The sequence below is a fragment of the Mirounga leonina genome, unplaced genomic scaffold (assembly GCF_011800145.1).
Source record: "Mirounga leonina isolate KUSES-001 unplaced genomic scaffold, KU_Mleo_1.0 Mir_93, whole genome shotgun sequence".
Taxonomy (NCBI): domain Eukaryota; kingdom Metazoa; phylum Chordata; class Mammalia; order Carnivora; family Phocidae; genus Mirounga; species Mirounga leonina.
Genome location: NW_023270854.1, coordinates 10,987,172 through 11,014,101, shown reverse-complemented (window position 1 = coordinate 11,014,101; position 26,930 = coordinate 10,987,172). Strand labels below are relative to the sequence as shown.

Here is a 26,930-nt window from a genome sequence, read left to right as displayed (position 1 = left end):
TGTAATTTTTCTCGGCTTCAAATTTTAAAATACAGAACAAGATCTGGAGGCGGATTTAGTGACTGGACATCCATCCATACTTGTTAATCATGAAAGGGCGTGGGAGGGAAGGGTGTCCTTAAAGAATGCGGGAGTTCTAAGCATATTAAATACTTCATTAGATCTAAATTTGCAAATGTTCTATAGCAAGTCCCTTTGCTTGGAATAAGATCAAATCAACCGATTATACATGATTACTGAATGCTCTGTTCAAAGAAGATGGCTAAAACTGGCAAGGACAGACCAAATAAAAATTAACACCACCACAAGTTTCTAACTTTGGGAATGATAGGAAATACCTTTGGAAATGAGACTGTTTACAGGAAGAAATGAAATTGTCTTGCTCACGAGTGCAAGCTGACACATTCTAATAGCCTTTCTGCTGTGCACAATAAGCATCAGCTTATCTTTCCAAGAACAATAAGATTTCATGTATTGCTGCCTGACATAAGAATTATTTTTACATATCTCCATATCGCTGACTCTCTTGTAAGTTAATCTCATCTCACATGAATTTTTCACCAGCTTCACTCTGATGTTGATAAAGGAGATGGTTCCATCAAATACATCTTGTCAGGCGAAGGGGCAAGTTCCATTTTCATTATTGATGAGAACACTGGGGATATTCATGCTACCAAGAGGCTGGATCGGGAGGAGCAGGCCTACTACACGCTCCGAGCCCAGGCCCTGGACAGGCTCACCAACAAGCCTGTGGAGCCTGAGTCCGAGTTTGTCATCAAGATTCAGGATATCAATGACAACGAACCCAAATTCTTGGATGGCCCATACACGGCGGGAGTCCCCGAAATGTCTCCTGTGGGTAAGTAAAGAACATGCTGCTTTGGTAGGGTTTGATTTCAGGAGGTCTGTATTTAAAAGGAGATCATCATAAGTAGTGAAAAAAAATCACATTAGTTTTGGTAAGGCAATTTCTAGTGAGGATGAGGGGGAAGTTTGAGATGCCTTAAGATCCAGTGTCCAAATCTAATTATTCAAATAGTTATTTTATTTCTGTGGAAAATTAGGAAAATTTTCCTTTTCCACAGGGATCTCAGTGTCTTTAGTACATTACTCATGTCTTTTAATTAAAAAAAAAAGATTAAAACTATCCCTAAGAAGTTAAAAAAGAAAATCCTTGCAGACATTGGCCTGTGGTAATCTTTTCTTTCTCCTGATTAGTATTAATGACTCACTCTTCTAAGAATCTTTCTGGGGCCAAGGTATCAGGCAGCCCATCTAATGTTTGGATCAGTGGGTCTGTTTGCTTGTAGAGTAGGCTTGAACCCACAAATGTCCCTCCATATGCCACCACTAATCTTTTTGTAATATCTCCAGAAACTTAGATGCATGAAAATTTATATTGGATTGATAATGGCAAAGTGATACTCAGCTTGACGTATATAAAAGAATCATGAAGACTGTTTTATTCAGAGGGCTTTTCACATTGCCCCATTACTGGAAAAATAGAAAGTAAAGTACTTCCAGTATATACTTTATTTCTATCAAATGATAAAAACTCAGTTTTAAACAATTGATTCACATACCTTTGGAAGAATTTTCAGCCAGCATGCAATTTTAGATGATCTTACAAAACAATAAAAGAAATATGGGGCTTAAATAGACCAGTTGATTTATATATTTATTTCCTGTCACTTTTAGTCCTGAAGTAAGACAGTTATTTAAAGTAATAATTGAATTTGTATTTTAACAGGTGAACATTTTACCCAACATGATTTGTTTTATATTAAATAAAGGTCACTTCATTCATTCCAGCATTCAGCCCACAGATCGACTGTGTTAGGAAGTGGAATTGCAAAGATGTGTATTATGTGTGCCCTTTTGGGGAACCACAGTTTGGTGACCCTAAATTTCTAGCAGACGGGAGAGTGAAAATTAATTAGGGCACCCTTGCTCTAGCCGCTGAAGAAAAAAGAAGCAGAAAATGAACCAGAAGATTCGATGCTTGTGGTCCAGATAAATTCAGAACCACACTGTAGTTAGCTTCTAAGTGAGCATTTCTTTGACCAAACAGGCTTATTCACACTTTCTCAATACTGCCCTCATCTTCAGTGCTGCTTGCTGTTGCTTAACAACAAGAACAACAACTAGGGAGACAGCAGCCGCAAGATTTGCAGGTTTTAGAGAAAAGAGAAGGTTCTCCCCAAAGTAGTAATGTTTAGAAAAACAGGAAGCTTTGAGGTGTGTTTGAGCGATTCAGCTCAACTCCATCATTTTCATGTGGGCATGTTGGGCATTCTGCATTGGTTTGCTGTGGTTTTCTTTTGCTACACACAATGTAACCATGCAAATTGGATTAATGTGAACTTTGTTCTTTTAGAGGCTAAATAATGCACACTGTAGTTTTGGTTTCGATTGTACTGCTCTGATATCAAACAGCATGATTATTATGCACACATGCAAGTTATATTAGTTATTTGATTGATTCCAACAGGTTCAGAGCTTTTTAGAAATGATTTTCAAGTGCCTTCAGGATTTAATTCACATTAATTGAGAATTAATTCTGGAATAATATCGAAATTTGAACTACTATCAATGGATGACTACATTAAATATGTTATGTGGATCTATAGTGAGTTGGAGTTTATCAAAGGGTTTAATTCTACCCAAATAGTTATAAGGGCCACTAAGTAGTACGGCATATACAACAAAAGCATTCAGTGTTTAATATTCAGGGCTGTGTTTTTCATTGGATGCTAACCTCAAGATTGAAAACACACTAATAAACCCTTAGGATAGTTCATTCATTTCCAGAAGAGCATAGATAAGCAGGGACAATTTAAAGTTTTTTAAAAATATATGTGTTGTGTGTGTGTGTATGTATATGTATATATGAAGTAAATTTCTTAGTGGACACTTTAGAAAAAATTGTATACAACCAAATTTTCTAAAGTAGTTTTGATTATTTTAAGGCACTTTCCTTTTCAAATGAAGTAGGAAATCAATACTTCAGCATGTCACCAGAGTAAATATTTCTGTAAAGATGGTGCATTGTGGAGAAAATAGAGAATATCAATGCCATTAATTTTAATATTTAAAAATAATCAAAATTTAATTTTTAAAAATATTTTTAATATGCATTATTTGCTGTTTGGTCCTACCAGGCATCTGCAGGGCACAATCAACTAACTCTGTCAAATTAAAAAAAAAAAATCAGAATTTAAAAAACAGTGCTCTATACATAGCTTCATAACATGCACCCACTTTTAAAGAAAATGGGATTGGTAAGGAAAATCATTGTGTTGAAAAGACAATAGATTTGTAACAAGATGGACATTAATGACTTATTTAAAGGGCTTAGGGAAATCTCTTTAGAAATATATTGATGAGATATTTGATTAAAAATATTTTCAATAAATTATTAGAAACAAATTAAAACCTTAGAAGAATACAAAAAGAAAGAGACTTGTTCCATTCCCATCAATAGGACATAAATGATAAAATAGTATGTGCTTAAATATGTAAACTAAGTAAATGTGGCTAACATTTTTAAGATTCTGCTTCAAATGGAAATAAAAAGAACACATCACAGTACATGCTTTCCATGTGGAATAAGTGAATACATAATAAATGCAGAAGCCATAGGAGAGTCTATCACATGAAATATAGAAAAACAACTAATAATGCAATTTTTAAAGTTGCCATACTTGTTTCTCCTTTGGGGGTGGTGGTGTAAATTTTCATTGAATGCTTTTATTTTTAAATCTCATAGACTCAAATGAAAACTAAAACTATTCCTGAAAACATGCCCCTAATATTCAGTTAAGTGGATCCATCAGATATTCTTTATTCAGTTAATGACATTTCATTTTCTGTCTGGCTCTGCTCAGCTATAATAGTGAGATCCCCTCAGTGACTTGGGTCAAGATGCTGTTACTTGTCACACTGCCTTCTGGACAGTAATTGAGACTTACAGAGATTGCTCTTGATAAACACTTGTTACCTGACCCTGATGGATGAGATGCCTAAAATTTGAGTCCCTTCCAATTCTGAGTATCCTCCTAATGTGCATCATCAATCTTATTATTATTTTTTTTTTGCTAACATATTTTTGTATCCCTTAAATCTTTCTGAGGGCTTAATTAGCATTTATCTTCATTTTGGGTTTGTCTTTTACGAAAAATGCGTCAATTTTTCACATGCCTTGAAACCTGAAAAAAGAGAATTAAAAACAAATGTAGCATGTTCAGCATTTTGTGAATCATTCTGTTTTGTGGCATTTGGAAGTTTTAAATGCATTGGTTTTTGGATTGGCACGTAGGGACCTCAGTGGTACAAGTAACAGCAACGGATGCTGATGATCCTACGTATGGTAACAGCGCCCGAGTGGTCTACAGTATTCTGCAAGGACAGCCATACTTCTCAGTGGAACCAAAGACAGGTAAACGTTGAAATGTGACTCTTCTTGTAATGTCATCATTTATATCTTGGCACAAAGTTAATATTGTTATTTTTATTTGATATAGTTGGCACTGGAAACAGACACTACATTGCTATTGTGCTTCTCTCAATATGTGGACTGGGGTAGTAAACAGCATATAATTTATACAGGCATTAGCATCTTCCAAGACTATTTTATTACAGTTAGTAGAATTTCTACCAAAATTAAAGTATTACGTGTTAAAAAAAAAAAAAGTATTTCAGCTGCTATGCCCTGACTATATAAGAAAACAATTTACGTTGTTTTCTTTTTATCTTGCTTTCTTTAACTAATTCATGTAGGAATCACACACAGTTAAGTTTAAATCTCGAGCAAAAACCTCCCTGCCCTGCAGTAGGATAGGTAGTAGGTTCAGCTTATCCTTTCAGAGTCTGGTTTACTCAGGAGAATTAGTTTGAACGTAACAATTAGGATGATGATCTGCTAAATCAAAAACTAAATTAAGTGATTTTTTTTTAATTTTAGAAGGAAAAAAACATATTTTTTTATGAGTTTTCGGACTGCCTGGGTAGAATATGTGATTGGTTGGCTAGATGTTCTGTTTTGCTTTTAAGCTGAAATAGTTTACATTAAGTAAGACCCTAATTTGGGGCACTGTTGTCATGGTCATAAAATAACATTTTATCTAGTCTGCTTTTCTGGCTCTGGGTGGAGGGAGGAGGGGTGAGTGTGGAGATGGGTGGTTTGTGCCACTGGTCTTCTTCACCATGAAATCCAAAATTTCTCCATATTGTAACAATTTTATCTTTATCATGAAGAAAACTGTTCTTCAAACAGCCAAGTTTATCACTATTGGATAGTACCTGTGACCCTAAATGATTATTTTAATGGTACTTAGGCTGTTTTCCATATAAATGGTAATATTAATTCATTTTCAAATCACTGTGGAGGATAAATATTTTAAGTGTGTTTTGAAAATGATAGTTGTAATGTGCATGAACGGAAAAATAAATTCAATCCTACTTCACCGTTAGAGTTTTTACAGAGATTGCTTTGCATATTTTATACCAATATAGTGGTAGAGTCTGGAAGCCACCTGGAAAGTCTAACAGAGAATACAAAGTTCTGATTAAGCAAGTATTGAAGGAGAAGTAAACAAAAGTATTTGATTTATGATATGAATCCTATGAATGTAGAACGTGTGCTTGTGGTTGATTTAATGAGAGATCTGAGAAGCCTAAATTCAAACACCCACCCATTCCCTTATAAATTTACTCTTTACAGCCTACAAAGACATTGACAAGTTTCTGACAATTTGCTCACAAATTATACACTCCTGAATTATATAACCTGTCCAGAAATAGCACACACTAATCCCTAGGGTTAAATATTTTGCTGGTACTAATGATTGGCTTGAGATTTTAGCTTTGTGGTAAGATTGTTTTTTTCTTAAGTCCTGTGGAGGGAGGGTCTCTGATTGAGCAAGTGGACAATAGTCTATGTCATGGAATCACATTATTAGTATTTCAAATTAATTCTAATTTCAGAATCTCAAGGATTGTGTATTGTAGGAGATGAAGAGGTTTAATTTTGTTTGGTTTAGAGTTTTTCATACGTAATTATAGTGATCATTGGGACTTCTCTTTCTAGAGTCATTAGTGCAGAGATATCCTGGGAATTTTTGTCTTCTGTTAATTTATAATATGGATAGTGTATTGTTTGCAAAAAAAATAATACCTTTTTTTTTTTCATAAAAATGAGAAGTTTTCAATCCTTAAGGGCGTGGATATCTGTGAATCAAGTTTGACTTAGTCTTCATAGTTGGTGTAAGTCTGATTTTTATCTATGTGAGGAATCACATGAATTTCTTAATCTTTGAATCTAAGAGTTTTTAAAAAGAAAGTAAAATTTTTGGTAGGAAAAACACTGAAAATATGCTAAGTCAAGATTTTGTAAAAACAGGCACAGGGAATCGCTGTTACGTGCATTTCTATAAGTTTAACTTCTGATTTTTTCCCCTAATATTAATAATCCCCGTTACCATTTATTAATCATACATCATGAACCTAGCACGGCTACAACCTCCAGTCACATATTACACACATATCACTACCCACCGCAGAAGTGACCAGAGGGTAACTGTATTTTCCACCTTTATTTCTTCATCCATAAGACAAGAATGTGAGTAGCTGCAAAAGCCAATGCTAACAGTTTGCTCTAATAAGCAAACAGAATGGCACTAGAAGCATGATAAGGCAACATTAAAAGGACTGTGGAGAATCCCACCACCTATCTCCACAATGACCACAAACTGCTGGGAGGCTGGTGGTTGGTTATTCTAAGGTGTCCATCTACTCTGTAACCTGCAAGCGGATAGACCCCGTGTTTCAGTCTATTTGATATATGGCAGGACTGGCTACATAATTTGCAGCTCAAAATGGAAATGCAGGCCCTGTCTTCTAAAATTAACAGGATTTTAAGAATTTATCAACAGAACAAGAAACCAAGCATGGGACCTGTGACCCTTCACAGGTCACATGGCCATGAAGCTGGCCCTGAAAAATGGATTGAATGATAAAACACCACTTGTCATTTAGGAGTTCCTTCTTGAACATAAGAAGTGTGACTATACAATACCTGCATCATATATTACATACCCACTTGTTACGTCATAATTTTATGTAAATAATACTGTCATAACAAAGCCCCCCGCCCCCAATATGCCCTTCAAATGCATTCCATTCTGTGGAATGGCTCATGGTGTGGAGGACCCTCACTCCTGTCAGGCTTGCTGAGGATGTCCTCTCAGACATTACAAGAGTCCCTTCTTCAGGGACTCTTCATTTGATGCCAACTCTGAAACTTTAGTGTTCTAGAAGCTTCCATATTTGCTATCATTGGTTCTTCTCTGACTTCTTATGGTTCTATTATATGCTTCACTTACAGGGAGACAAACCAAATATAAACACAGCTTAGATGCAAAATTTAGAAAGAAGTTAAACTAATAGGAAGGATTCACCATGTACATCTAATGTGTCTCAGATCCACATGGCATGAAGCCCCATAGCCCTGTGTTACCTGGGTCATGTGGACCAGTCCAAGATCTGAGTGTGTAGATACCAGGCCTCGGTGATTGTTTGGTTCCTTAAACTGGGGTGGATTTCAGAACCAGCTCTTATCTGTTACATTTAATACATATATACATTCTTAAGAAGTTTCATGGTAAAAGAATATGCTTTAAAAAAAATCATCAGTGGCTGTTAGGAAATTAAAGAATCATCTAAAAATTTATTCCCAGACTAAAAATCAGAGAGTTGTTGAGCAATAGTGATAATGAATTTGTTTCATATGCACAGTACTTTTTGTGACCACGGATTATAAATAAATGGAAAGTTCTGGGTTATTGGGTCAGATGATACATCTATAGAAAAATTATTATTCAGGAAGCTTAAAATCTGAGCCAGTCTCTTTCCTAAAGAGCTACAGGAAATATTCTTCTCATCATAAGTGGCTTAAAATGGCTGATATTGAAATTAAATAATGTTGTCTTCCATGAAAATTTAACAGAACTGTAGGGATCTGGCTAGACAAAACTGGCCTTTACTACTTCAGAGATGTAGCATTAGCAATTCGCTGTACATGTGTTTCTCCATAATATATAGCAAAGTGCAAATCAAATCCAATGCATGAGAACTCTTTTCCAAATGTAGACAGTTTTACTTAAAGAGCTCACAAAAGTCATGGGACTGGAAATCTATTATTTTTGAATGTCCTATTTAAATTCATTTCTCTCCCAATTATTCCTTCTTGTCAAAAATATGTTTAATATTTGAGGTATTTGGAAATTACCTTTGCCACCTGGTTACATTGAAAACTTTGTGATGATTTTTACTTCGGAAAAGTGCTATTTATAGGATCACTTGTAAAGAAACAATTAGAAGTGTGAAAAGTAAGTGAATAACTTTGACTACCAGACTTCTTTCTTAATAACGTTGTTTCCTAAAAAAATAATGTCACCAAGCAAAACCATGAGAGGATAAGGCTGCCGTGTTTTCCTTGCTGATTAGTTAAAATATTAAGGCCTCTCTCCATCATTATAAAGGTGCAAGGATGTAAGCTCACTTGTACCTATTGATATTGGGAGGAAAAATAAGAGAGGCACAGAAGTTAAAAAATAAATAAATCGGATGAATAGGAAATGATTCTGAACATAATTCATTAATGTTTTGTCATCTAATGATACACTTAATGATCAAATATTCAAGAGAGCCAATCCTCAATTTATTAAAAAAAGGAGTTACAAATAAAGAATGATTAACATCTGAAACAAAAGAAAGGAAAAAGACAGAGAGATGTGAGTCCCAGAACTCTTAGATAAAGACTATGCCCAGTAGCATTATTACTGAGATCAGCACTCATTATATTATAGAGTTAACAGAAGTATTGAAGAACAAACACGAAATACACATGGAATCATTATGACACTAAGAAGAATATGTGTTAGACACTGATCCACCAAACCAGATTAGTATGTGACCCTTTCTAATGATTTTTGTTTCCTTGATATTTCACATATTAACTATAAGCAGTGTGTAGATGGCCAAAAGAATTCAGGGAAGGGTATTAAGGAGGGCACGTTCTGCATGGAGCACTGGGTGTTATACGCAAACAATGAATCATGGAACACTACATCAAAAACTAATGATGTAATGTATGGTGATTAACATAACATAATAAAAAAAAATAAAAAAGAATTCAGGGAAGGAGTTACTTAAACTGACCCTGTATTTGCTGTGCTTGTGGCAACACTGCCCGATAGGAAAAAGTGGTCAATGTTTAAAAACAAAACAAGGGGCGCCTGGGTGGCTCAGTTGGATAAGCGACTGCCTTCGGCTCAGGTCATGATCCTGGAGTCCCTGGATCAAGTCCCGCATCGGGCTCCCTGCTCGGCGGGGAGTCTGCTTCTCCCTCTGACCCTCCCCCCTCTCATGTGCTCTCTCTCATTCTCGCTCTCTCAAATAAATAAATAAAATCTTAAAAAAAATAAAAACAAAAATAAAAACAAAACAAAACTGTCCTAACTCAAAGAAGCATAATTTAAACACTTAAAATACTAACGTGTTGTTGATGTGTGTAAAGTGTGTAGGTGTGTTTGTGTTTGATAGCTAGTACTCAGACTAAACAAAAATATAGTTACTTAAGACAGGATGAGTGTTGTTTAACTTGGAATCTTGTGAACCAATAGCAAATTGCTTAATTTTTTCCTATGCTATTGAAAAGCTTTTCTCATCTGTTTCCCACCCCTAGAACAGTTACCAAACTGTAGAATATTATGAATTATAGTGAAGGCCTCGTATGCTTTCCCCTAAACTTGTGTTTGGTTTTGAAATATAACCTATACTATAAATAAAATATAACACATTTTATATATAACACATAGCACACCATTATTGCATGTGTACATCGAATAATCAGCCTTTAAACAATTTAAATTGTCAGCTTTTAAAAAATTATAAATTGGAAGGATATAACATTTTTATGCTAAACATGAGGAAAGAAAGAACCTTCATCCCAAATTAAACAGTTATTTGCAATTATTTTATTCCTGAAGAACCATCCTCTATCAGGCAACCCAGTTTTGCTGTTTTGCTTCTGAAAAGTCCTTAATACCATAGTTTTTCTTCTGCAGGTCTGAGTCAGTGAGGATTTAAATCCTGACTTCCCCATAAAAATTAGAATCTGTTTAATAAAATAGATTAGACATCTTTCAAGCTATGGTCCTAGGTGGATAGGTAAGACATAGTCTTTGTTGGAAAAGATGAAATTGCAAGAAATAATTAAGTAGGATTCTGAACTCTTTATATTTAATTAGTAAAGATGACCTCATATTGCTAGTTTCAAGGCCTGTATAGATCAATATTAAATACATTTTTATTTGATATCACCTCTATGTACATATACTAAGTATGTTAGGTATATATCTCATTTAACATTAAACTAAATTTCATCCCATAATTAAATATTATTGCCTAATATACTTAGGCAGTAATTAAATAGTTATAAAATAATTAATTTACTATACCAGTGATTATTCTGTCAAGCTTCCCCATCAAGCAAAATGAAACTCTGAAATCAATTTCTCATATATCTGAAGCCTTAAGGGTGATCAATATTCAATGCAATTGATTAGAAACAACAACAAAACACATGAATGTTTTCAGTGTTGCTGATTTATATTGACGTAGTCATTCTCATCTTTAGTACTTTATCTCAGATCATTCGATAAAGCATAAGATCATCCTGCATCATAACCACAATCCACAACCATAGCCATAGTTTGAAATGGTGTTTTTCTTACTCAACATAAGTCATTCTCATTTTTTAATTTTTAGACTATTTCAGCCATTTTGCTCAAAGAGAGGTAATAGGAACCATAACTGAAAGGTTATACTGATTTCACATCACCTGGGAATTACGTGGTTAGAGAGGGTGAAAGAGAAGAAAAGGAGAGTTTCATTGTCATGTACCTGCAGAGGTTACTGCCCATTACTTTAGATGAGGCGTTCACATTCATGTTATTTATTTATAAGTTGGTATTTCCAAACTATATTTTCATAAAACTGAAAGACAATCCTCTCTATCCAATATCGAGAAGCTCTGCTTTTCCATGTTACAGCACTCTCTGTGTTTTGTAATATTGTATATAACTATTATGTCCCTTTGGTCTTTAATAGGCAGTAAGATTATTTAAAATAAAACAACAAAAGGCAACAACTCAGGAATACTTGCTACCTATATCAGTGTTCTTCACTAGTATAAATGCAATGATTCATGATGCGTTTTACTGGGATTTGGAATTTTACAGGAGTCATCAAGACCGCCCTTCCAAACATGGATAGAGAGGCTAAAGACCAGTATTTGCTTGTTATTCAGGCAAAGGATATGGTTGGTCAAAATGGAGGACTCTCGGGAACTACATCAGTCACCGTGACCCTAACTGATGTCAACGATAACCCACCTCGCTTTCCTCGAAGTAAGCTATTTTGTTAAATGCTGCAAGTGCCCTAACTTTCCTTGCCAGTCTATAAAAATGTCTTTTAAAAGGAATTTTTCCAAATACTTCTCTAGCAAGTGATTATCTTACTACATTCTCCCACAATTTTGTTTTATCAGGGGCATGGTCTTAATTCAGAAATGTGGAATAATAAGGGTATTGAAAATGAAAAGAGGCAATCATATCTTTATTACTTCTGTCTTCAATATAATACAGTTTTTCTTTGGTTCACATTTTTAATACCAGTTATTAAGTTTATTTATATATTCATCTTTTCATTCTAAGATATTCTTTGTACACATTCTGTACATTACAAGGTTGTTGCCAATTGTAACCTTCAGATACATTTCATGCATTCTATACACCGAAAGTATTGATTCATTTTTAAAGATAAAAATAGAAGAGCACTAAACTTTTTCATTTTTTACTCCACACTTTTTTTTTTTTACCACTTCATGCACATTAAACATTGCTTTAGCAGTTCTATCATCTCTTTCTTGTGCAAACATTCGGTGTTTCTAAAGAAGTCAATTCAAAGAACCAGAAAACCACATGCCCTCAATTTAGTTTCTATGACCAAAGTGGCTTTTGACTTAGCCAAGAAAAGGGGGGGGGGGTGAATTCTAGGTAAAAATGTCTTGATTATAGAAAAGCATTTCATCTCACTGTCTTTTAGTTTTTCTTTTTTCTTTTGTAAGTGTATGTGGTATTTCTTTACAACTCTCAGGAAAATAAGGAAATTGTATAGACTGTGATGTCTCTAAAATGTTTGTTTGATAGACATGAGTAATGAAGCTCCCTTACAAAAACAGATCTTAGAAGCGAACAATGTCAAAGAAGCTTTCTCTGCAAACATGAAAGTCACTGTGTTTTCCTGCAAATACTCTGTCTTTGGATGTTTCATTTTTATTTTACATATTTTAATATGTAGTATTATTATATGATATTGTTATACAACAGACATTTTAATACTTCCTAACAAAATAAAGTTTACTCTAAGTTTAGCATTCATAAAAAATGAACTCATCCTTACCGTGCCCTTGATAGCTTATAATGGGAGAGGAGAGGAAGGTTGTCGAATAAGCAAAACAATAATGTAATTATATTGGGCTCATAATAAAATTAACTATTTTTTTTAGCCTAGAGTGGTAAGAATTGATACTTAGAATTTTCATTATTTCAGTTGTCATGATTTGATAAGATACAGTACAGGTTTTCTAGCGAATATTAGATACTCTCCTACTTATTAAAGTGAGGGAAGCCAAGGGTATGTCATTAGGGTTTTCATTTTTACTGGGATTCTCTCTACCATATGTAGTTAATATTCTATCCTTAAAATTTCTGGATTTTACTAAGGATGCTTCTGGATCTGTAAAAGGGGTCACTCAAAAGTCATCAGCATATCTTGTCATTATTTTTTTTTTTAATCAGTGACTGTTCACAAAATGTAGAAAATTGCTAACAATAGTAATTCTGAGCTGAAAAATGGGGTCCCTTCACTTCCTTCGAAGAGAATCTTTTTCTCTTCATAAGAAAGTGAAAGTACACCACATTTAACAACCTGAAGGGAATGGAATAGGTAGAGGAAACAGGAAAAAACAGATGATTAGAGAAAAATGGTTCTGAGAAGTTTTCTAGTTTCGAAGGGATGATTCATGGTCATCTGCTTTCCAAACTGTGTTTTGTTTGTTTGGGTTTTTTTGGTTTTTTTCTTGACTTGCAGGATGGTGAAGAGGAATTTTTACAAAAGAAAGTTAAAAAGCTTCTCTTTCTATTTTACTTTTCTTTCCTTCTGTTCAAATAATGTCACGTCTGCTCTTGTGCCTTTGTGTCCCAAATCATACAACCCACAGAGATAACTCTCATTCCTGATAAATTTATGAGCTGAAACAAGGCTAATGTGGTCTTTCATCAATGTCCTTGTCCAGTTGTCTGAAACTTTCTGAGTAAAAGACACTGTTATGTACATCCTAACAATAAGTAATCGGAATTATTTAGGCTTGTATTTGCCCACTTGAAACCTAAGCTATACTGTTTTTATTTTTTAATATTTATATTATTATATTTTAATTATTTAGATTCAATGGTTACATATTGATCTTATGTATAATTATTTTAAATTTTATTATTAAAAATTGCTTATTTCTCACCACTAGAAATACAGGAATGGACACTCTTATCATGCCTTCCTCAGGCTGTTTCTGCTGTCACGTATTAATTATTTTAGATTATCACCAAGAAATTTCTTGAGTCTATATGAAACTTGTCCTTCATCTCATATTGCCTTAACATCTTTTTTAGTAAAATATAAAAACAAACTAAGCAAAGATGATGCAAAGCAGCCAGATAGTTAAGTATTTATTGGTTAGCTTCCATGTAGTTTGTTCACTTCTTGATGTGAATTTCACAGGGTCTTACCAGTATAACGTCCCAGAGTCATTGCCAGTGGCCTCCGTGGTGGCCAGGATCAAAGCAGCTGATGCAGATATAGGAGCTAATGCTGAAATGGAATACAGAATTGTGGATGGTGACGGATTGGGAATTTTCAAGATTTCTGTTGACAAAGACACACAGGAAGGAATCATCAGTATACAGAAGGTAACATTTCCTTTATTTTTATTTTCTGTGAAGGTAACACCACTGCCCATGCTGACAATCCATGTTTGCTTTGATGGAAGAACGTATTAGACAAAGTAAATGACCATGTGGAATTGTTAATATTTTAACTTTAGGAAGAAAAGCTCTGCGTTTATTTTTAGGTGTCAGAATCATAAAGAATCCTCAAGGACATTTGTAAACATGCCCCAACGGGTCTCTTATGAGCAATCCCACAGCCCTTATCTGCTGTGTTATGACTGACAGTAGGCACATTGGCAAATGTACTGTTTTAAATGACCTATGTGGAGGGGCGCCTGGGTGGCTCAGTCGTTAAGCGTCTGCCTTCGGCTCAGGTCATGATCCTTGGGTCCTGGGATCGAGCCCCGCATCAGGCTCCCTGCTCGGCGGGGAGCCTGCTTCTCCCTCTGCCACTCCCCCTGCTTGTGTTCCCTCTCTCGCTGTGACTCTCTCTGTCAAATAAATAAATAAAATCTTTAAAAAAAATAATAAATGACCTATGTGGAGAGAGGAGTATGTTTCTTTGTTGACTATTCCAGGCATGAAACCCCTAAAATCAACTAAAAGTCTTTATCAGCAAACTAGACAGACAGTCCATATATGTGAAAGCAGTGCGAAGTTAGAAATAGAAACCAAAATGTTGAAGACTTGCTACATTATCAATTATTCCTTTTTACAGTTTATACTAATTGAAGTGTTTGAAGAATTCATACAGAGCATGGAAAGTTGTGAAGCTTATCATAATCCCCTAAATATAAGTGCAAAGGAGGTAGAAAATCCCTATAATCCGAACTAAAGACTCTGTCATGGTATATTTAAATTAGCTCCCAACACTGATTAGATATGGGGGGAAATGAGCTATTTATTCCTTCTGCTTTGTATAGACATGATCTTAGACAAATGTTAAGTTAAAAAAAAATTATTGTAGAATATAGTCTTACTTTCTCAACTATTTGAAATGCTAAAAATTAAAATATGTGATAATCCCCACCCTCTAAATAATGGTATCTTATGCCAGTCTGACAATCCAGGTGTATAACTCTGTAATTAACACTCCTCTATAATTAACACATGTCAATAAAGAAAGTTATATTTTAGTTGTTAACAGGAAAACATATGTTTGATTTCAGGCCAATGGGCAAAACATTTCTGCAATTATTTCCAGTGGACAGCTGCTATTTTAGCTTAGCTGGTGACAATCTGTGTAAAAAAGTTTTAATAACTAGGATAGGCCAACTGTTGGCAAAATGTTTTGTTTTGTTGTCTAAAATAAAAGGAATGCAATAAGGTACAATGCTGCTCAAAGATTTCTAAGATTCATCTGAAATCAATCTGTTCATATTCTAGAATTTAAATATATATTGAAATTATTTTTATTGAACACATACATTTCACATAGAGAGCATAAAGCATTGAAGAAACATACACAAATATATATATTTGATATATTTAGTTCAGTAATAACATTTATCTTCAATTTCTTTTTTTTTTTTTAAAGATTTTATTTATTTATTTGAGAGAGAGAATGAGATAGAGCATGAGAGGGGGGAGGGTCAGAGGGAGAAGCAGACTCCCTGCCGAGTAGGGAGCCCGATGCGGGACTCGATCCCGGGACTCCAGGATCATGACCTGAGCCGAAGGCAGTCGCTTAACCAACTGAGCCACCCAGACGCCCTCTTCAATTTCTTAATATTATTTTTTAAAGTTTTAGGGAATTGTTAATTCTGGTCACAGTCAAATCACACACTTTTTTTTTTTTTTTTTTTTTTAAGTTTAAAGCTTTGAAGTCATTTCTAGCTTCTTGTTCCTCCTTGATCCATAATAGCTCTCGGCTATATGTTTTTTTCTGTTCTCTTTAGCATTATCCTAAGGTTGGTTATCATTGCTCACTCCAAAACTATTTTAATAGCTCCTAAGTTTACAACCTATTTCTAGCTTCTCAAATCCATCCTTTCTTTAAATTGCTGTTCAAAATTCAAAAATACTTTATTAGTCCAACTAGATTGAAAGCAATCTACCTTATACTAAGGGAATAAGAGAGAAGGATACAACAAATTGAAATGAAGCAGTAAAATAATCATTAATGAGGTTATATGCTTAGAAATTCCAAAAGAATTTACTGAAGTATTGTTAGAATTAACAAGAGTTTTCAATAATGATAGCTACAAAAGTAAGTTAAAAATGAGTAGATTCGCTGTAGTTCATAAGAACTGTTGTTACAAACTTTCATCTTCAATCCAAGGCAAGTGGCTTCTACTCATGAAAAATAGAATATCCATACTTGGCCCACTACCCCTAAAACCCTCCATCTTTTTTTTTCTTTTTTTTATTACGTTAATCACCATACATTACATCATTAGTTTTTGATGTAGTGTTCCATGATTCATTGTTTGCATATAACACCCAGTGTCTCCATTCAGTACGTGCCCTCTTTAATACCCATCACTGGGTATTAAACCCCCCTCCCCTCTAGAACCCTCAGTTTGTTTCTCAGAGTCCACAGTCTCTCATGAAAACCCTCCATCTTAAAGCAGTGTAGTCCACTAGCCTCATAAGGGCAGTCTTTAACCCCACATCCAAGTGTTTTTCCATCATGAAGCCAACAGGATCCTGAGTTCTACTTCAGAAGAGTGTTTTTGCTTAACATTTAAAAAAAAAATAGTCTCGTTAGAGTGTTTTATTGTTGTTGTTGTTGTTTTTCAGAATGAAGAAAGTCTATCCTTAAGATTTTCTGATTCCCTCTGTCAGAACTAACAATTGCATATGGTCCTCAAGGACAGCATTTTGATTTTCAGTTTTATTTGTCACAATTTCAGTGAAATGAGGTTCTGTATTTCATTCCAGGTAAAATACTTCCAGAGGCTCCTTACAGTGAGTGGAGTCAGCAAAAACATATATGGGTCCCATAAATTCGGTATTCTTTCTGTATAGAATAGTGGAATCATCTATGAAATCCAGAATGGAATTCTGATCTGAGTCACAAGGACATTCTTACTAGAACCAAGAAATTCTGAAGGAAAACAAATGAAGTGTTCTTCCATTGTTCTTAGAATATTTGAAAATTTTCATTTAGATATACAGTAGAATGCTGTGGGCAGTCCCCAAAAATGACCCATTTTTTGATGGGTTTTCTAGTCTCTCCTAACTATAGGAAAACATTTACAACCAGGCACTTCTAGGATGTTGACATAATGTATTCTGATGATTGTGAATGTCTCTAAATATTATTTCACATGTGGATAACAGAGTTTCACTGTTTGTTTATATCGCCATTTCTCTTGGAAGTAGGATATTTTGTACCTGTGGACCATGCTTGATAATCATGTGAACTTATTTTCTCTCTATAGTATAATAAAACTTCAGTTCATTTCTTTGTCATAAACAATGCACTGTCATGGTTATAATGAGATTTATTCCAGTTTGAGCAAACTGTTATTATATTTTGAAACATTTACATATGTTATACTTTACATAGAGTGAACTTCAGAGCAGAGAGAGAACAAGAAACCAGTCTTTTTAAAATATGTTAGAAAAAGAAAAATAAGTACAGAATTGTGAAAGCTAACCTTCACTTATGTTATTTTTGTTCCAATGTCTTATATAGAAAATGTTTATAAATATGACCAAATAGGCAGAATCCCCAAGGCTAAAGGTTTTTATAGGTATTATCACAGAATTATACACATGATTATATAGTTTAAATACTATTTCAAATTAAGACGACAATACAGTGTTTCACAGTTAAAGCTCCTGCTTTGGCCATTTATGAATGATTTAATAACTTCTACAACCAATTACACAGGGCTCCCAAATTCACAAAGTGTAAACCTGAGTATTATCCCATGTGAGTGAAACTGTCTTTCTTTCTACCTAGAATTTTTTCTGCTTACATTTTTGCATCATAATTTACAATGCGGGAACTTTAGTTTCCTATTTTTCCTTTGAGATATGAGAATCTTTCCTCTAATGTACTTCAGTTTTCAATATAAGACCTCGGTAGGGATTAAATATGGGATTCTGCTTTTATAAAATACATTACTCTAGAGTTACAGTACAGTAAAAAATGAGCATTTTCAAGATGCATTTCCTGTGAAGGATAAGTACACATGCATCTCTGGCATATGGATGGTGTTTGGAGGCTCACATTGTCACTGTCAGTGTATTTTAGCTTTTCCTGGCCGATTCTATGCTATCTTCATAATCTCCTTATATTCATACCTTTAAAAATTCTGAATGAAGCCAAAGCCATCAAATAATAGAGCATCACTGTAGACGTATTTCTAAGGTGGCCCACATCCTTTCACTGTGAGGGAGAAAGAGTTAGAATATACAGTTTCCCTTCAGCCTTCAACTCTGCCATGAGGATTTTTAAGCTCTGGGGTTTACTATTTTGTTATTGAAATGTGTCCTTTGTCTACTACTTGCAATAATGAGGAGCTAATTCCCAGAGTCAAGTATGTATTTCAGCATTTCACAAAATGCTGCTGATGTGTGGGGGAGGTGTGTCAAACCGAAAACATTTCCAATTTATTTTTCTTATTATTACATTTTTCTTTCAAAAGATTTAATTCAATTAATCCTGGTGCTGTAGAGGCACATTTCTCAAAATAGAACAAAGATATTTCTCTCATTGGACTGGGAAAAGGCATACATTTTGGATTATTTTAATTTTAAAGGCTGTCTGTGGTAAGATTAATACAGTAACTCAAATTTATTTAACTTCTGAATTTCAGACTATATTTTCCAATTTATTCAACCCATTGTTCCTGTGTATATTTAAGTATATCCTTATATCATTTTAATCATTATGCTCATGTATGCATATATATAGGCTATCTGCTTATTAAGGTATAAATTTAGCAGTGTTTGAATCCAAGATTAGAGATACATTTAGGGGCTTAAAAAGGAAATAAGAAATTGACACTCTTTGAAGGAAGTTGATAGTAATGTAAATGTCAACACAGGGCAGTCTTGATCAAAGAGGCAAAGGCCGTGTTCGCTTATGAGTATTTTCTGTTTGCTTTGATGTTGACAGTTATCAGAGCAGTGTTCTCAGAATATGTGTATGTCAAAGACATTTTCCAGTGAGTCCATCACTTTTTTTTTTTTGCTTAGTACAAGTCACAGATAATGTACAGTTTTTTCTTTCTGTCTTTTTTTCCATTGTGTGTTGTTTCCTAAATTAGTTTCAATGGGTAGGCTTCCAAGAAAGACATATTTAAGAAAGAGATAAGATTTAGTGATTGTATAAGAAAGTTGGAGAGAGAATTTAAGGACAAAACTGAATCTTTCTAGTATGAGTAACTGGATGAATAATTGTGTCATTCCTTTAGAATGGGAGTGTGCTGATGATTAATATGGTTTGGAATACATGTGAGGTGCCTGTGATATCTGGGTAATAACATCTAGGAGGTCATGAATAAGGATTAGCAGCTCCAGGCAGAGGTCTCGAGTACAAACTTGGTCCTGGGAAGCATAATCATATGCATGATAATTAAAATTAAAGGGACACTCGAGAATATCACTAAAGCATGTATATAAAGTAAGGGAAAGGGGTGCCTGACTGGCTCAGTCAGTGGGCATGCAATTCTTGATCTCATGGTCATGAGTTCAAGCCCCACACTGGGCACAGAGATTACTTAAAAAACATAAAAAAGTGAGGGGAAGAATGCTTTAGACATTACTTGGTGAAACTAAAAATTTAAGTTAGCAGGGCAGAGAAAGATTCAGAGAAGGGAAATTGTTTTATCCTTTTAGGACTGAGGTATTTTAAGAGAGTTTATAAATAACTGATCAACAAAGCAAACTTAAAATTTAAATATATTCGGATAAATGAAAGAAAAGGAATTGCATATATTATCAGTAGAGGGGGGAACTGATGGTTCCTGGAATCTATTTTAGATAATGAAGACAGGATATAAACCAATAAGGAAATGATTAGAAGAGTCAAGGGCCTGGAATTCAAAGAAATTCACATGTCTAGATATGACCTCTCTCTCACTATTTCATCTGGGCATTTCAAGGCTATTTTGGTTCATTTTCACTGGATATGCTGTCATCACATATCAAAACCCGAAGCCACCGACTTTTATTCTGTTTCTCTCCACAGCTGTGTCAACTATTCATTGCTACTTAACAAATCACCCCCGCAATCAACCACTTTAAACAACATTATTTCTTTACATCATGACTTTGTGGGTGAGCAGTTTGGTGGGGGTTCAGCCGGCTGATTTTTCTGCTGGCCTTAGGTAGGCTCACACATGGTCATCTTGGTGGCTGTGCCTCTAGGGAGGTGGCTGTCCATCTGCTGAGCCAAGGGGGGCTAGAAATGTGTCTCAGAGCATCCAGTTGCTAGCTTGGGTTTGTTTCAAGAATGGCAAGAACAGAAGCTACAGGATCTCTTGAAGGATATCAATCTCTGCTGCCACATTACATTCATCAAAGCGAGAGAGGCCAGGCCAGATTTGAGAAGTGAGTGAAAAAAACACATGAAAAGAGAGGAGCTGTACAATACTGTGGATGCTGGGAAAGTAGAAAAAAAGATTTTGAGTCCCAGCTGTGCTCCGAAGAAACTAAAAAGTCTTCAGTTTACACGTATATGAAATGGCAAAAGTAAGAACAGAATCTCAGGTCAGCTGACTTAGGCTATAGTCTTCTCTCCTGTTTCAGCATTACTCACAAAATAATTGTGCAGATCAAAATAGATCAATGTTTGCTGCTGTTTGATAAAGGCTCCCAAGAAAAATATAAGCTAAACTGCCTTTGGGTCATAATCTGGATTCAGCCTGCCAGAAAATGTGTGAGACCCTTCCACACGAAGTCACTGGGTCTAGTCATGGTGCATGCTGGGAAATAGGGACCTCTGCCTGAGCTGTTGTGTGAACCACGTTTTAGATGCTGGGCAGGAATATAGTCATTTGCAAGGCTTGTTTTCTATTTTCTGCTTGTGAAATAATAATAAGAAGAAAGCCTACTGAATTCACAGTAGGAGGCTGTGGTACACAGAAGAGTGTGCCCTCCTTCCCCCATCCTAAAGATAGCCATGTCCTAATCTCTGGAATCTGTTGAGTAGTTTACCTTACATGACAAAAGGAATTTTGCAGATGTGATTAAGTTAAGGAGCTTGAGATGGGGAGATTATCATGGATTATCTCACTGGGCTCAGTGTAATCACAAGGTCCTTATATGAGGGATGCAGGAAGATTCAGTCAGAAGAGAAGAGATGCGGTAACAGAACCAGAGGAAGATGGAAGAAGGGGCTGTGAGCCAAAAATACATGTGGCTCCTAGAAGCTGGAATGATTCTTCCCTGAAGCCTTAAGAAGGAACACAGTCCTGTCAACACCATGATTTAGACCTCTGAACTCCAAAATGGTAAAACAATAAATTGATGTTTTTTTAAGCCACTACATTTGTGGTGTTTTGCTACTGCAAGAGTAGGAAATTAACACAGAAGTCATAGTCGAACATTTCTGTGAGTGGAATAGCTGATGCTGACAACAGAACATAAAAGAGAAAGCCAGATATTAATTAACTAGGTATGGATAAGAATCTGGGTAATTCCTGATTTAGTCATTCTGTGCTCAAGTTGAAATAATATGTGATGGCAGTGGACACTTTGGTGATAACAGCCCTCAATTTCTCTCTCACCACTGCAGTATGGACTGCTTATTTCCTACATCAGCTTTATATGGTTTATCCCACCTTCTTCCTTTGTCATCATCTTGAGATTCACTACTACTCTTTTTGTTTTAGATTGTCAGATTCATACTTCCAATTCATTCTGATCTTTTGTTCTTACTCTTTGGGAACAAAGACACTGGGGCCACCCTGTGTGGTTATGAGCAAGGAACTCAGTCTGTGCTTGGCTCAATTTCCAGATTTGTCAGAAAGATCGGTTAAGAGCTATCTTATCTTACAGTATTGTCTTGTGAGAACCAATGAGTGTGAGCAGTTAATAAATTAATATTGTAAAACTTGTAGAATGCACATGGGAAGGACTATATAAATGTGCATTTTTAATAGGGAATACATTTAGCAGTTTATGGTTCTACCTCTTTTAGGTAAGTTCAACTAAAAATCTGAAACATATATGCATTTAGTTGATGGTCTTCGATTTTTTTAAGTTAGAAAATGGAGATGTGTTATATCTGCTTCATTGCTTTTTTCTAGTATCTAGGTTAAGAGATGTTAATTTAAGTACTCATGGAAGCCAGAGGACACTTGTGTGGCTAGATAATGGAAATAATTATTCCTGATACTTGTATCCTGACTTTATTCTTAATATGTTGACATAATGTTTCAGACTTAAACATTTCTGCATTTATTCATATCTTCGTTAAGGTCCTAATTTACCTGTAGAACACCAGATACTTTTTGTGTAGTGATAATAGTCTGCAAAATATGAGTATTTGTTATCAAGTCCCTGATAAAGAGTTGCATTAAAGTATAATTTTTTGAAAAGTTAAAATAATGAGTCTCATAGAAATATAAACTGGACATGGAGGTACCCAGTAATCCTTTTTTGCTTGTTCCAAATTTGCTTATACTTACTTTGCTTTTTTAGATGATTTGTTTGTCCCTAGATTTTTTTTTAATGCGTCAACATGGTGCATCCAAATATAGAATCTTATATATGTTACAGTTTGGAACATATCTTTCCCTTCTTTATTCTCTATAAAAATAGCTTATTGCCCAAATCTGGATATAGGTTTCATGATTCACAAAAGTTTTCAAGACAAAAGCTTCAGAAGATGGTAAAATCACTTGTAACTGTCAACAAAAATTGCACTGGACAGATTTAAACAGGATAAGACAGGCTTCAAGGATATTGCAATAGGAGAAGGAGGCCAGAATTCAGTCTAAACTCAAGTCAGGTGAGACAGAGGGCTGGCGAGTTAAGAGCTAGAGTGTGGATGGGTAGGGGGGATAATAGGGTATCTGTATGTGCTGATCGGCTTTACCTAAAGGAAAAGTAAATTTTCTTGTATCTTCATGACAGGAGGTAGTTTTACAACTTGGAGCAAGGCTCAGGCTGAAGGTTGGCTCCTACCCTCCCAGCAGCTAGCAACTAGAGGCTCTATCTTCCTTGATGATGACATTTCAAAGAAATGACTCCCTGTTTTCTGTTTTTTGTTTTTTTAATTTTATTATGTTAATCACCATACATCATTAGTTTTTGATGTAGTGTTCCATGATTCATTGTTTGCATATAACACCCAGTGCTCCATGCAGTACGTGCCCTCTTTTTCTTGAGGAAGACATTCCTGGGCTGTAAAAATGTCAAGAAACTTTTAAAAAAATTTCCATCTCAAAGGGGCAAAGAATGGACTTACAATACCTGTTTTCTAAACTAACTGCTCTAAGAAAGGGGAGGTCAGGGGCCAAGAGCAGGAAGAATCCTGTCTAAATTCAGGCAAGGGGGGAAAACATTAAGACTCTCCCGCACAACCCAGGGAAGGGAGAAAACAAAGGCAGCAGAGTAGTTGTCCATAATAAAGGTATTTTTTGCTTTTGAAAAGTACTTCTGGGAGTCAGTTTAGAACTCTTATCATTGTATTTGTACAAAATTATTCTTGCGGAGAGACCTTTTTCAAGGTTATAGGTCACTTTTAAGGATCTGGACAGTAGATTTATTTAGAGTAAAATAATTGTGAAGGGAAAATTGTGATTGAGGGTTATTTTTCCATAGGTATGGCCTCATTTAGGCCCATTTACTTAGGGGAAAAAGATTTATATTGGTTTGATCAACAAGGAGGGAAGATATTGAAAGCAACAGAATATGCTTTGATCCAAAAGACAGCTGGAATCTCTAGAAAAAGACGTGTTTTTAAAAATGACAAACAGTCTTAGTGCTTTTGTACAAAATCAACATTTAACATAGACACTAAATATATAGACAGGCACATGTGTGCATGTGCGCACACTCTCTCTCTCTCTCTCTCATCAGCCCTGTTGGTACCATGCCACGTTTAGAAGAGCAGAATGAACCATTTCCAAAAGAAGACTTTTTTTTTTTTTTAAAGATTTTATTTATTTATTTGAGACAGAGAGAATGAGAGACAGAGAGCATGAGAGGGAGGAGGGTCAGAGGCAGACTCCCTGCCGAGCAGGGAGCCCGATGCGGGACTCGATCCCGGGACTCCAGGATCATGACCTGAGCTGAAGGCAGTCGCTTATCCAACTGAGCCACCCAGGCGCCCCCCAAAAGAACACTTTAACTTGGATCAATTCCTAAACATCAACACCAGCATTGCCCAAAAGTGCAAGATCTAAAAGGAGGCCATTGAGCTTAATGAGAGCACATTTGGCTGTAGACCAGAAGCCAAGCTATATGGAGAAAGAAAAATACAGTGCAATGGTTTTATTAAATGGACTCAAGATTATGTTTTAACTTAGGTTTTACTTTTCAAAAGGCTAAAAATGGCAGGGGAACTATTCAGACCCCACTATTAATGATGGGTTTTGTTTTGTTTTTTGCTTTTTTTAATTCAAGCCATCATATTATAAACTGACTTTACTGAAGACGTAGGCTAAGTGTCACAGGCGAAACATAGAGGAGGAAGACATGATTTTAACTCTCATTTGATTTGCTTATAATCTAGCAGGAAGTAATGGCACTAAGAATAATATAATAGTAACAAAGTGAATATTTATACAGCAGTTACTCAGTGTCAGTTGATGTTCTAAGTGTTTTAAATTTAGGAATACTCTACAGCAAACCTATAAGGTTGGTCAGGTGGGCAGGTGCCTAAATGTGATAATGCCATATAATAAGAAACCCTAGTTACTCTTGGAGCCTGCTTTCTGTAGCAGGAAGGAAATGGGTGGTGGGTGGACATGGCCTTAACTTCACATAGTGTGTCTTTCCCCTCTACACATGTAACTTCGGACTTTCACTGGAACTCTCTGCTGTTTGGATTTCACATCGATTAATAATACCAGCCCTGCATCTTTTTTAAATGCACGTTAAAGATGTGTATAAAACTTCCCGTTTATGGTTAGCTTTCCATATAAAGAAGTTTTACTATTCATTAGGTAAGGGGATTATGGGAACGTTAATAAAGAAGGTGATAGTGGGTCTCCATGAGATTTCAATAAGACAAATGGAAGACAAAATTGTGTGAAAGGAGGACCAGCAGGTGATATGAACTGGAAGACACAAAGTATGCTGCTTATAGTGAATAGTTCATTTCAATTGTGGTAAAAGGGATGGGAGGAAGAAGGGTGAGCATCTCGTCTGGAAAAAGAGGCTTATTATCTTGGGCTCCTTAGACCGGTGTTGACAAATAACTGCCTGTTTTTGTACAGCTCAAGGACTACGGATGGTTTTATGTTTTTAAATGATTGAGAAAAATGGAAGGAAGATGAATGTGTGATATGTGAAAGTTCTATAGAATTTATGTTTCATTGTCTGTAAATGAAGCATTATTGGCACGCGGCCACACGAATTCATTTATAGGTGGCAGAGAATGTACAACCTGCAAAGCCTAATTATTTAGTATTATTTCCTTACGGGAAAAGGTTGTTCACCCCTGCCTTAGATACACTGCTTATTTTTTTAATTGTGTTATTCTAATTCCAGTATAGTTTACATAGTGTTATATTAGTTTCAGGTGCACAGCAGAGTGATTCAACAATTCTGTGCATTACTCAGGGCTCATCCCCTTCACCTATTTCACCCCTCCCCACCCACCTCCCCTCTGCTAACCATCAGTGTGTTCTCTGTAGTTTTTGTTTTTGTTTTTTTAATCCTGCAGTTCATCATCTCTGATGGCCAAACTGTAAACAGATCTATTTTATAGTCTAGGAAATAATATACCAAACAAGCTTCTTCTCTCAGTGTCTCTGATATACATGTCACTTGACAGATGAAAGCACAGCTTCTACAGGTCCCAGAAAGGCTCTGTGGGGTCACTGGCTTGGGTCTGCGTGACTCCCATTTGAATCCGGGTTCTTATTCACCCTTTATTGCTTGCTATCGTGGGCCACAGTGTGAAGAATGTTTTGGTTTAATTTCCACTTATATATAGTCCCCAGTGATATGTAGTTCCAATATTGGATAGAATCTATTTAGACATTACCTTTATCTTCTTCCTTTTACTCTGTGTTTCCTCAGTTGTTAAACTTTTTTTTTTTCCCCCAAGTAAAACCCTGTTCATTAAATCTAATGGTTATGGAACGTATTGCTTAGATAGAAGTCAATAAGAAAGAGAAATAGGAATTAAAATTTTACTGCAAAAGCTTTCTCTTCAATGTGTTTAACAACCCTATCTATCACACCACACCCCTCTTTGAAAAGTAGATGTCTGGTTGATTCTGATTTGCTCTGGAAATCATTTTGTGTAGCAATTTCTTTTGTCTGTAATCTTGATTCATAGCCTTTCATACAAATTCTTTTATTGCTCTATTGTCATAATAGCTCTTAGGCAACCAATCATCATGCATGATACTGTGTTTCATTATGACTCAGTGGCATCCAGATGTCTATACCTCATGTTGTTGCCTTTTAGACACATTAAAAAAAAGTTGCTATAAAATAATCGCATTCATTTGTGCAGTAGATTTTACATTTTTCTTTCATATGCCAAACTTTTACTTGAATACAGAAATACTTGTTATCCCTTTTGATAGAGCTGAATGAATATCTTAAAAGTGGTTGTGGTTTTGAATTGATTTAAAAGGAGATGGTAAATAGGATTTTTAAGACACCTTCTGTCATACAGAGACACATACGATATAAAAATAAGATTTCTCTCATTATTTGTCAGTTTTATAAGTAATATAAGAACAAAGTACACAGGTTAATATCCAAGCTATTTGT

General features: G+C 35.3%; 1 protein-coding gene across 2 annotated transcripts in view; it reads left to right on the top strand.

Annotated features, from left to right (window-relative positions):
* The window catches only part of CDH7 (cadherin 7), a 115,923-nt gene that overhangs the window by 41,989 nt on the left and 47,004 nt on the right, over nucleotides 1-26,930 (top strand). The window contains exons 2-5 of one of the 2 annotated variants that reach the window (XM_034996333.1): nucleotides 565-859; nucleotides 4,319-4,438; nucleotides 11,304-11,471; nucleotides 13,903-14,090. In XM_034996333.1, coding sequence (XP_034852224.1) covers nucleotides 565-859; nucleotides 4,319-4,438; nucleotides 11,304-11,471; nucleotides 13,903-14,090 — 771 coding nt within the window. The remainder of the gene's footprint in view (nucleotides 1-564; nucleotides 860-4,318; nucleotides 4,439-11,303; nucleotides 11,472-13,902; nucleotides 14,091-26,930) is intronic. The other variant, XM_034996334.1, reaches the window with a different exon arrangement.